At 37.0% G+C, this 13,118-nt stretch overlaps 1 protein-coding gene across 1 annotated transcript in view; it reads left to right on the top strand.

Moving 5' to 3' along the window:
- Positions 1-5,850, top strand: part of LOC138712179 (uncharacterized) — a 98,026-nt gene extending 92,176 nt beyond the window's left edge. The window contains exons 25-26 of the mRNA XM_069843674.1: positions 2,544-2,599; positions 5,682-5,850. Of these exons, the coding sequence (XP_069699775.1) occupies positions 2,544-2,563 (20 nt within the window). The 3' untranslated portion in view covers positions 2,564-2,599; positions 5,682-5,850. The remainder of the gene's footprint in view (positions 1-2,543; positions 2,600-5,681) is intronic.
- Positions 5,851-13,118: the final 7,268 nt, after the last annotated feature.

Genomic DNA, 13,118 nt, shown 5'->3' with positions numbered 1-13,118 from the left:
CTTTATGGATGATAGGTTGGGTCTAGGTCAGGGATGCCGAACTGGCGAGCGAGAGAGAGAGAGAGAGAGGTGGAAAGCATGAGGAAAGCGTTGGTGGTTCCCCGTCCACAGTCCACCGGCGTTGAATGACGTATCTGTGACTCGTACGCAATCACATAAGACAGACACTGAATACAAATCCCCTCCCCTACCAAGTTAATGACGCGAGGATGGAAGGAAGGGGTGAATGACGTATCCGACGAGTGACGCAACGCCACAATTGTCGCCCAGTTATTCAAGCCTGGTGTAGGTGATCATTTTAAGAGTAGGATCATGGTGTGCGCGACGAGTGATTTTGGCGGTACGTTGTTGCCAAAGCCGTCATAGAGTAAACTGGTGATGCCGTGGTGTGTGATTGTAGGATATTTTTTTTTTACAGAGATTAAATTATTTTTGGATAATAGGCGTAAGTTTGTAATACGGGATGTCTACAAATGATTGAAGCGATTTCATGATACTTAATGGCTGTATTATTAGAGATATGGTGGTAGCGTTTGATACTATAAATATCTCTCAAAATGTTGTTTGATTTGCACGGCAAGCAGAACCGGATTTAGGAGTCATTAGCCCCGGGGCAAAAAAGTCTGCTTAATAGACTAATACACACAAACACGCAAAACTTGTTCACTTGAGATCTTAGAAATTTTGTGTGTATTAAAAATTTTTTTCACCACGAGCTAAGAAATATTGCTTCAATATTTTCGCTCCTGAACGCCGAGGCACATACGTGTATCTAGGACCACGACCTAGTCGATCAGAATCACCTATCTTAGTTGTAGACTTTTGCAGGATACTGCCGTTACCCCTACCGATATTCTTTCATTGCTCCATTAAGCATCATCGTTCGGTATTCTACAGTTTGCCTACCATGATGCACTAAAGGCAAAGTCTAAAGGTGCGTATTCACGTAACGAACGAACAACGAACGAATGATGAAGCAAAACTTCGTTGTTCGTTTGTTGTTCGGAGCAACGTAAAAATCATCAGCAAATTGTCAGAGAACATTCGCGTTCGCCGATTATCCGCAGTAATGGTAGACGAAGATATAATTATAGCAAGTGTAGCCGTTGTTATTATTATAGCCAGTTTAACAACAAAAAAGTTAAAAAAAAAACAAAAAGCGATGGTGGCAGACACCACTCTACGAAAGTCGCAATCCATACAGAGGTACAGACTTGCTTCATTATTTATGTCCAATTAAATCGGGACTGCTTCACAATTTTTGTCGCATTTCAGAAACCGTGCAAAATAGAACCATAAAATTTCCTGGTCCCTATATACATCAATAAGTTTGATAACAGCTTCTTCACTCCACTCCAGTTTCGACTTTCTGTTCGTGAAATTAAACTAACCGCTGCGTTCTGCTACGAACTGCGAACAAGTAGAAAATCCCGTCCACAACGAATACTAACTTCCTTTGATGTACCGACAAGCGATGGATCACTACCGAAGGCAAACCAAATGATCGGTTTGTCTTTGCTGCGTCGTCCACACGTTCCGATTTCAATCAGCGAATCCATTCGTTTGTCGTTCGCTACGTGTGTACGCACCTTAAGGAGACTAAAATAACTACAGCTTTGGCGCGTCGCTCATAAATGGGGACGTTTGGGTGAATGACGCAAAGTCAAGTATACGTCATTAAAGAAATATTTCTATAAAAATTAATATACACATGTCATAACCCACCTATTAAAAGCTGGTAATAGACACATGACACGCGACAGATACATGACACAAGTTGTTCAAGATGATCTGAAAATTATTAAGTGACTTCGATGTAAAAATTGCGATTATGTAATTTACATAGGCTATACCTAGTCTACAACAAGATACCAAAATATCATTGAAAAGCACAATGGCCGTCAAAACCGAGCGAGGTGGTTCAGACGATATTGTTTGAGACTTGCATTTCGGAGGTTCCAGATTCAAACACGGTGGCTGTCCAATTTGACTGGGTTTTTCATGGTTTCCCTCAGTTACAAAAACAAATTCCGGATTGAAAATTTGCATCCATCACCACCTTAATCACCAATATATCATTAGCACTAAAACAAAATGTAAATCAATTGCATGAATACAAGCCAGTAATAATTCACGGTCTACTGATATTACCCAAAGATCTTACAAACGCTACATAACTATAAGTCTTAAAGCGTGTATAAATAAGCTTAACATAATAATAAAATATCTCTAGGGTTCAGAACGGCAAGGTTCTATCTAGTGTTTAGTAAATTTTACAGGAGAGCATTTTCAAAGTTTGGTTGTTAATAAAATCAATGCAGATAAGAACCTTTTCAAACTAACCTTATCACGGACAATAATTGAGATATTAACATATAATAATTTATATGATAGATAGCTGTGAAGTAGCAGAATTCAATGCAACAAAAATCTCAATTTTGCTAAAAATGTCAGATAGAACCTTGTCATTCTGAGCCCGCGAACTAAAAATTTAATGTTGACTTGAATTCTAGGCTTAGTCAAAAAATGTGGTCTTGTTTCAGGCATATTCTGGAGAGGTTAACTTTCTGGGTCAGGAGAACATAATGCAATATTTAAGGTTAGTATGATGTTCTGCTTTAAGTTATTATTTTCCTAAACTCTTATGCCTTTAGGTGTCGAGTGTTCTCTACCAGTTTCTTTATCGATTCCTATCAAAATGTATAGCCTACTCTTTCAATGACTTCCCATGACCGGCAACAATCTTCTCCATATACTGTCCCCATTTCATCGTAGGTCTTCCAAAACTCTTTTTGAACTATCCTCATAGGCCTGCATTCTTCTTGGATTCTCTCTCCTGGTAAAGAGTATGGGCGTCATAACTAGAGCCCTGCCTTCAGTCACTTTGGATACAAGTTAGGTGTAAGTCGTGCATTTCTAACTTCGCTGTGTACGGAGAGCCCTGTCAATCAAAACAGTGCAAGCAGCAGTGAATCAGTCTCCCCGGTACTGCACTGTCTTTACATCTTGCGTCTCTGTGTGTGTACGTTGTGAACAGTAGTACGATATATTGTACAGTAGTCATGCGACAAATTAATATTTTATAACACTCAATAAGAATAAACTATTTAAACTCAAATAAATATTATTTTTACAATAAATATATTGCAATTACATACTGTAGACGTCGTACAGGTTGGAATAATTATTAGTTGAAAATACATACATCTCATTAAACAAAACTATATGTTCTATGAACTTTACGAGCGTCTATGCATTTCGATGAATTATCATAAACATTTTCAGATTCCCTTACGCGAGCTACCACATTTTCATAGCAGGGAAGTAAATGATATCTACGTAATGTTGTTGCACAAGGAAGTTTTCTTTCTGTATATTTCCCCATGAATTCTTGAAAGTGACTATTTTCGATCTATTTTCGATCTTTTCAAATATCCGCTAATACCAACATTTTATACAACTCGTTGTAAAATTCAGACCGATTAGCGGGAAAGTCGGAAGTGGAAGGCACGTTTCCATACTTTGTGGAACATTCTTTTACACGTGTAACATGTGTTTTCGTGTTGCAATGTTTCTCTATAAAACGCCGTTTGTTGGTTTTTATTTTTATGTTGATTACCTTATAGAAAATGTTTTATTCTTTCTGCATGAAATACTCGTTACCAAATTCTTCTATCAGAGCACTGATCGTCAAGCGCCTACCTTTTGTTTGTTTTGGCATGTTGACCGCGCACTTCATTCACTGAACAGCAGACCAGAACGCAAATGTGCAGATTAGCGGTGGTGCTATAGTCTAGTACAGCGTTTCTCAAACTATGGTCCGCGGACCACCTGCGGTCCCCGAGGTCTGCCCTTGTGATCCTTCAAAAAAGGCAGAAGGAAAAAATAAAATTCAAACGAATTACGTATCTCTGTATAGCTGAAAATCTCAGAGTTTGGAAATGACACGTGGCAATCGCCTTTCACTTTTTCTCTCAGTACTGACATTTTATGAAATTTATTACCCTGTCCGTCTACTGACTTCCACTCTACTTTCAACAACAAAAGAGGGATTTAAAGCACTATGAACGTGATGTTTCTCGCCATCTTTTCCCTGCACATCTGGCACCGCCCCTGTAGCCCACCCAGGGATCACCCAAATTCATAACAGAGGACCGAACCTTTTCATATATTTATGACTTTCTTAGTAGTTTTGCCGACACCCAGTCTGTACATTGAAATGGTCACATACTGTACGTCGTACACCAATAATAGAGCTCTGAGGTCACAATTTGAAACTTATTTTCCAAGTAAATATGACGAATTTTCATGGGTTCGTGATCACTTTCATTGCGATATTGAAACTAACAAAACTTTCATTGAGTGAAAGAGAACAGTTAATTGAACTCTCGAATGAGACCGGACTTAAAATGAAATTCCAAGCGGAAGATATGGTTAATTTCTGAACTGCATCATAAGTGAAAAGAGAATACAGTGAACTGTACAGTGGTTTTTACATATTATAATTCAGTTTGTTTCTACGTATCTGTGTGAGAAAGAGTTTTTATCACTAACTCTAATAAAAAAAAAAACAAAGTAGGCTACCGAAATCGACTCGATGTATGTGACAATCTCAGACTTAAGCTTACCAGCATACGTCCAAATATAGAACAATTGTGCAAGAATCGGCAGGCTCATCCATCTCATTAATGTCAGTACCAACCTTTAATTTTTTTTTAGTCAATAAGTTAAAGATTATCCAAACTCAAATAGCATTATTAAAGAAACAAAAATGAATTTTCTTTTATTAACATTAGCTTAATTAGTTAATATTAATATAAAATTAATTTAATTAAATTAATTTTACTTAATTAATTCTATTTTAAAATATAGGCCTAAGTATATTGATATTAAAATATAGACTACTACAGAAATGATAAATTTGCTTTGGAAGGGAAAAAGAGTAAAGTGGTCCGCGGAACTGTTCTGACTTAGAAAAGTGGTCCCCATTTCAAAAAAGGTTGAGAAACGCTGATCTAGTACTCGTATATACAGTCACGAAGCTTGAGTTGTGAAGGTACTAGGAACAATAGACTACGCAGGTACTATTTCGCATTGTCTGTAATGATGCAATAGTAGCGATCCTAGTCGTTAGCAACTATCTATGGATGCATATTTCCTACGTATTGAGCTTCGTGACTGTATATACTAGACTCTGGCTATACTCTATATAATATACAGTGCTGCGGGTTGCTTGGGGCGTTTAGGTGACCAAAGGCAGGGCTCTAGTCATAACCCTGCGGTGTCTGAGTGGTCAGACTTTCAGCCTGTCACGCAGACGTCCAGGTTAGAGTCCCGGACAGGTCTGGGATTTTTCATTGCATTCCCCGAACGTCGGCTGGAAACGCACGGAGGGGGCTGGCTTAGGGACGAGTGGGGTTGCCTGCTCGATACCTGTAAACGCAGCAAACATTAGTGTAGTCAGCCGGTGTAGGTTTGGGAATGCGCCTAGAGGGTTAGCGCAATAGATCGTAAAAGGTCGCAGTACCGAGCCATAGTGCCTCCTCCCGAAATTTTCATTCCATTCCATGCATTTGGTCAGTAAAATGAACTGAATATGAACCTTGTAAACATTGAAATATATAACTGATTAGGCTTTGAATTGAAATGCTTATATCCATTGATTTTTATTCGTTTTTCAGGGACAAACGAGGAGAATCTGGTGCTCATCTTCTTCTTATAGAATTTCAATGGTTACTGAGATTGAAGACATAAGACTACTCTCTGATTACGTGGTATTTCATTCAAATCTTACTGGTAAAACTGATTTGTAGTTTAAAGAACCTGAATAATAAATTTGTTGAAAATTGATGGTTAGGAGTATTTATTTTAGTGTTCTTAAGTTTGTGAGATTACCTGTCCATCACCACAAATCTTGTAATATTAAAGTGTTCATAATTCGTTTTTGGACGATTACAAATATTTCCAGGTTATTGTAATATTCATTCTTGCCGGCTAGGTACCTCATCAGAGCGGTGGCTTACGATTACTATAAGCCTGGGTTCGAATCCCAATGATGGCAGAGTCTTATTTGTGTTGGTCAAAGCCAATGTCTCTGAATGTTTTTCTCGGGGTTCTACCATTCCTCTCCATCATTCCATCGTCACTTCCATTTCAATATTATTAATAATAGGCCTATAATAATATGAATTAATCTAAGTAACAGGTAGAACTACGAGTATTTATTCATTAAAGGTTGTAATCTGAAAGTATAATTTCTGTAATAAAATGAAAATGGTAACTGCAATAGACAAAACATTTCGTTCTATAATTATATAAATTTGATAGAGTGGAATGGGTGGCTTGGGGTTTTCAAGTGTTTCCTGGAAAACATCTCTACTTTCTTCTTATCTGTAAAGCCCGGATCAGTGATTACAGAACTATTAACGGAAGGGCGGAAAATCATTTAAAATACGAAAAATATGAAGATTTTATGAAATATGAAAAATATTACTAAAAGATTATGAAATATGAAAAAAAAAAAGCATTAATTGCAATCTGTGTAGCTCATTCAAAAATTTATGACATCATTTTTAGTATTCAACTTCCTTAGCGGTGACTAATGTAAGCTGCTAGTATGAGATGGAGGGTGCCTCATATGTGTTATCTGCAAGTTATAAGATAATAATAATCTCATCTATATTCTATATAGAGCGATTATAATAAGCAGACTGCGGTATAGGGTAACCGATTCGCGAGACTAAATTTGGAACGCACGGCTATGTGACGTCATGATCCATAGGGTGGGATGACACTGTGAGAGTACAGTTAGTTTCGTAAGAAATTACATTGCAATCTCATTCTGCTTGGCGTGGGTCCTTGCAATATAGTACTTCAGATCCTATGGGTAAACAAGTATATTTTATTTATTTATTTGATTATTTATACATGCATATTTGTGTTAATGTTAATTTATAATAATCCGTGGCGCTACAGCCCATGAAGGGCCTAGACCGACCAGCCGGCTGCTGGCCTCACGCCCACATGTCGAAGCAGAGGTGGACGATCATCCAACCAGAATAGAGGTATCGTGTGGTTAGCACGATGAACCCCCCAGACGTTATAGCTGGCATTTGCAACCGGATTTCGCTACCTATCGTAGCTCCCCAAGTGCATCACGATACTGGGTGGGCACCGGTCCCATCCACTGGCCGACATTTCATGAGAAAATTTCTTCCCCTATGAGCACTCGAACCAGCGCGCATTCTGTAACGCGAGTCCTAGGCAGGATGCCTTAGACCGCGACGCCACGGCGCGGGACAATGTTAATTTAGCTGTTTTATAATTCACAGTACATGTCGGAAATTAAGAGCACCAAGCATTCCCCTCAGAACGAACTTATAGAGAAGTTCGGAAAGAAATATTTTCTTATTAAAGGAAGAAACACTATATTTTGCGAATTGTTAAAAAATTATAAGGACAGATAGAACTCGATTCTTTCAAAAGCAGTGTAATAGCAGATAGTACATGGAACATATTTAATTCTACAGTCAAAACTGGCTTTCAACCTCAAAATCAGACATAGAGCATCAAAGACAATTTCATCGAGATTTGTGTATAATGTTGGTACATGCCAACACCCCATTCAACAATATTTCATATCGTTTCTGGAAAAAAGTTATTTTGAATTAAAGTACGAGATACTTTTCTTTTGATACGTTGCGAATGTACCTTGTAATTCGGTGCGTTGAATTGTGAAGAAATGTATTTTAAGATTCGAAGAGAACGTTAGGATGTAGACCTTCGGCTCCCACTCCTGCCAATAATGCATAACACAATATCAATACGGCGGTTGCTGTCGTCTGCGATACAACGAAATTTTTTGTTGATTTTCGAGTTCGTTATTTTTTTCCTGATTATTATACGCTTATATAAGTTGTGTTAACTCTCGCTAAGTGGTTTTATATTTTATTTTATTCACTTTTAGTTATTATTTTATTATTGTTAATATTTATGTTCTATTATTATTATTATTATTATTATTATTATTATTATTATTATTAATTAATACATTTTTATTACTATCTTTGTATTAGGGTAGAGTGGGACAATTTCGATACCGGTACAATTCTGATAAATTTAAGGATTTTTCCTCTTTCTCGCTTGCACTTGTTGGTAACACTGTTTTCAGAACGTCATATTACACATTGTACCTTTGTGTTTTCGCTGTCCAATTTTTGTGTTCTTGTGGCAGAAACTTGAGGAAATACAAGCTTTTAATAGCTGTAAGGTAACTATTTGTGTGTCTAGTTTTATGCTGATGTAAGAAATGACGTTTTTAATATAAGTGTTGTCGTTCTTCATTGTTGCTTTAAAATTAAAGTCTGTGATTCAGAAGACAGTTAGACATGTTAGTTATTAGTGAGAGTCGTTGGTGCTGCCATCTCTTGGATTCCAGAGGATTAACATGGCCTTTTGATTTCAACAGGCAACGGTACATTTTCGATAAGCTTTTTTCAGTACAACTTCGATATAAGAGTACAATTTCGATAAGTATTTTCTTCCAATTAACCTCTTATTTTCTTTACACCGCCTCTTTGACTAGCGATTAGATCCTCTAACTTTACTTCCGCGTGTATCAGGTTCGATACTCGACTATCTCAAAAATTATATTTTGAGAAATTGTGGGTCTGAAAGGGAAACTACTGACAAGGTTATGGTAGGAAAATGTAAATTTGCTTTCAAAGACGGACCAAGAAAGTATTTTTATTTACAGATGCCACGTAAACAGAACCTAAATAAAATCTATTTGCGCTGGGATAAAAATGATATGAACCAGGCAGTATCAAGTGTGATGGAAGGACATCTGTTAATTCTTGCAGCATCTCAACATTATAATGTACCATTTTCAACATTGCATGGGAACGTGAAGGTGAGGAAGGAGATAGCAGCAGGTCTGAATCCTGTGGTTAAGAAGATTGGTCATCCATCGATTCTGTCGCTGGAAATGGAACAAGCTTTGGTGGAGAGACTGCTATGTCTTCAAGAAAGAGATTTAGGTGAAACAGCACTACAAGTGAGGCGGGCTGCTTTTCAGCTTCCAGAAGCCTTAGGAATTAAACATAACTGGAATTCTGAAGACAACGTTGCGGGTGTAGATTGGTTCCGAGCTTTTCTAAAACTTAATTCAGGTTTAAGCCTCCGAAAACCTGAAGGTCTCTCTCTGCAAAGAGGAAGTAGATCACTATTTCAGTATTCTAAAACAAGTACTGAATGACTACCAGCTTTTTGATAAACCCCACTGCATTTACAACATGGACGAGTGAGGCTTCCCCTTGAACAACAGACCATTGAAGATAGTAAGTCAGAAAGGAAAGCGTGAGGTCGTTTCACTTACAAATGTTGAACGTGGGCAAAATGTAACAGTAGTGGCATGTTGTAATGCAGCTGGAGCATGTATCCCTCCTATAGTGATTTTTAAAGGTGTTAGGAACAGTATCATGTACAAAGATGATTTACCTCCTGGATCAGGCGTTGAAATGAGCGACTCGGGTTACATAAATGAAGATCTCTTCATCAGCTGGCTTAATCACTTTACTACGTTCAAGCCTGATGACAAAATTCTCATAATCCTTGACAATCATGACAGTCACACCAGTGTAAGGGCTTTGGACTTTTGTAGAAAAAACAACATAGAACTCCTTGGACTGCCTCCACATACTACGCATGTCCTCCACCCTTGGATAGGACATTGTTCAAATCACTGAAGACTGCATACCATAAGAAGGCTACAGCATGGATGCACCAGAACCCAAACGAAACCATAAACAAACAAAGGTTTTGTAAAATATTCACGACTGCGTGAAATTTAACAGCATCTGTGGGATCTGCACTGAAATGATTCTCTTGCACAGGAATAGTGCCGTTCTCTGACAGCATTGTTCCTGAAGAAAAATTCTCTCCCTCACTGTTGTTCAAACCATCAACAGATAGGCCAACAACTTCTACCCAAGCTTCACAAAGTACTTCTGGTTCCACGATGCTGTTCAAGCCATCAACTTCCACAACCACTACTCCCATCAAAACTTCACCAAGCACTTCAAGCTTTGCGAAAGATATGCAGTCACCCACATCGTCACCCCAAGAAGTAGCACATCAAGTTATGCCATCACCTAAGAAAACTATTTCCATAGAGAGGAAAAGAAAAACTCAGACTGCAAGACTTCTTACCAGTAAAGAAAACATGAAGCAGGTCAAATGCAAAAAAATTTTTATCGAAGAGAAGAATCAGGAAACCGATTCGGCGAAGAAGATAAAGAAAGGAAAGAATGTATTGATCAAAAATATCAGGGATAAGTCACCAGTTAGAGAAGATAACTGTGGGTTTTGCTCTTTAAACTATTACAGTCCTAAATCTATTGCAAAAAGGTAGCTGGATTTGCTGTCAGATGTGCAATGTGTGGTTTCATGAAGTGTGTGTGAATGCAAATGGAAAGAAACAATTTATTTGTATAAAATGCCTATGATGCACTCATTATCAACTTGTATCAAAATTGTACCACCTTCTATCAGAATTGTACCTACAGAGGTACATTTTCGATAATTTTCACGAAAAATTGCAAAATGCTCCCTAGTTAAATAAAATGGGAACTTTCTTTCGGTTATTATTTTGTAAGTTCAATAAATGTCACACTGTTCTTGTGACTAAAGATACACGCGTTTCATTAATTATTTTTGTAATTTAAAGCCAGTTTTACACAGAACTATCGGAATTGTACCACCTTACCCTATCTCCGTCACTGTTATTCTATTATTATTATTATTATTATTATTATTATTATTATTATTATTATTATTACTTCTATCATCAACATTAATATTGATGTCTCTAATATTTATGCAGACTCTACTGGACTGTACCCGAGCACGAGCATATGCTCATTTCGGATATCTGTTCAAATGTACCATTTCAAATGTAAATTATGAATAAATTTGAATTTTGAATTTTTGAATTTGAATGTAAGTACCGGTACTGTATTTTTTTTCCTTTTCTGCTCACACATAAATAATTATTTTATATTGTTAGAACTTGTATAGTATAATGTAAATTGAAACATATATTAGGCAATTATTTTTTGTACTAGAAATGCATTGCATATATTATATTTGTAAACGTGAACATTTATTTTGTGGCCTACTGTAACCGAATGTTTACATGTTGAGGCAAGGAGGAGCTGTTCTTTCAATCTTCCATTCCCATGGATGGGCAACTCGTGCTCAAAAAGTGCTAAAGAACCTTAAAAGAGAGAAAGACAGATGGAGCCAGCCGTAGCAGTTACAAGTTGTCTGTAGTTTCGCTGCAAAAGCAGTTCACTGCCACGATGCGCTCTGGCGGCTCATGCAGGTGGTCGTGATATCTATTCCATGATTTGAATTTCAGAATGACTATGGTACAATAATTATAGTAGTTTTAGACAGACTGTACCTCAACACACATAACAAAATTATATTATTTCCTAGCTTTGTAAATTAGTTTAGTACTGGAAACACAAACTGAATACAACATTTTCAAGATACAACAAATATAGCTGCAATACTTATTTATTATTACACTATTTGTTAATATTTCTTATTATATGTCTTATTTGAAACATAGAACGGAAGAATTTACAAGTATTTATACATTAAGAGTATTCCTCTGTTCTCAGAAAGGTAATAAATAATCTGTTTCCGCAAACAATCACAAATTCAAGGAAGTACTGTCACAGCAAATGAAATAAATTTACTTCTGAGTTCTTTCTGTACATTGAGAGCTTTTACACTTTTTTCTTCTATTAAACTCTGCCTCAAGGTTATACAATAAATAAATAAATATATATATATATATATATATATATATATATATGTGTGTGTGTGTGTGTGTGTTTATTTTATTGGGTTATTTTACGACGCTGTATCAACATCTAGGTTATTTAGCGTCTGAATGAAATGGTGATAATGCCGGTGAAATGGGTCCGGGGTCCAGCACCGAAAGTTTCCCGGCATTTGCTCGCATTGGGTTGAGGGAAAACCCCGGAAAAAACCTCAACCAGGTAACTTGCCCCGACCGGGATTCGAACCCGGGCCACCTGGTTTCGCGGCCAGACTCGCTGACCGTTACTCCACAGCTGTGGACTTACAATATACAAAGCAAAGAGTATATATGGAAATTCTGACAGGCAGCATTACGAACAGTTCGATTCCTGATTTCGCTGGAATCTGAGTGGCGTGCTGTTTTGTAGATTTATCAATTCAAGCTATAAACTTTCAGGATCTTCTATCGGCTACAAGCCAAAAGGTTTTTCAGAAAAATCTCTATTCCTTGCCAAATGTCACTGTTTCTACAAACTTACCAGTAAATTCTAGTTTAAGTCTTGAAGTAGGCTCTTATATTTGATAAGAAGATTTTCTTATCACTCTTCAAGATAGTTTATTGTCACAGAAAGTGAAGTTGTCTATATTCTACATGATACTTCACATTTCAAATTTATCCATAAATGCTCTCAGCTAGTCGATCATATGAGCCGTTCAGAGCAGAAGTGGTGTAAGTCAAAAATGGGTAATGAGGGTTAAAGTAAACATTCTGTAAAATACAGCGCAAAGTAGCAATTACTATACACTTTACTTAATTATTGTATTAGTAGTCAGTGGATAGCAAGAACGACATATTAATTCTTACTTTGCGCTGTATTTTACACAATTTTTACTTTAAACCTCATTATCCAATTTTAACTTACACCACTTTTGCTCTGATCGGCTCATATGTCGTGCAATTCTGTAACTCGTACGCACAATGTGCTAACGATATTTGATATCAGTCTCACCTTGTTGATATCCTATTTTTACCTTTAGCTATTCTAAAGCAGATCTAGACAATATTTCTTTACTAAAACCTTCAATGCGTATATTTGTAACATAAACTGTCATGCGTAAGGAAGTGTATTAGAACATAATACAAGCTTTACCTTCCTTCTTAATAAACAAAATCTTTCTCTTTCAACTCAACACTAAAGGGAAATGTTCTGGGGATTATATTGTTTTTCACTTAAAACGAGCCGCCATTTACTACAGATGCGAGCGAATTTGCGTCTTGCAAGAAC

The sequence above is a fragment of the Periplaneta americana genome, chromosome 13 (genome assembly GCF_040183065.1).
Source record: "Periplaneta americana isolate PAMFEO1 chromosome 13, P.americana_PAMFEO1_priV1, whole genome shotgun sequence".
NCBI classification, from domain to species: Eukaryota; Metazoa; Arthropoda; class Insecta; order Blattodea; family Blattidae; genus Periplaneta; species Periplaneta americana.
The sequence above is the reverse complement of the archived record's forward strand: the minus strand, read 5'-3'. Positions and strand labels throughout refer to the sequence as shown.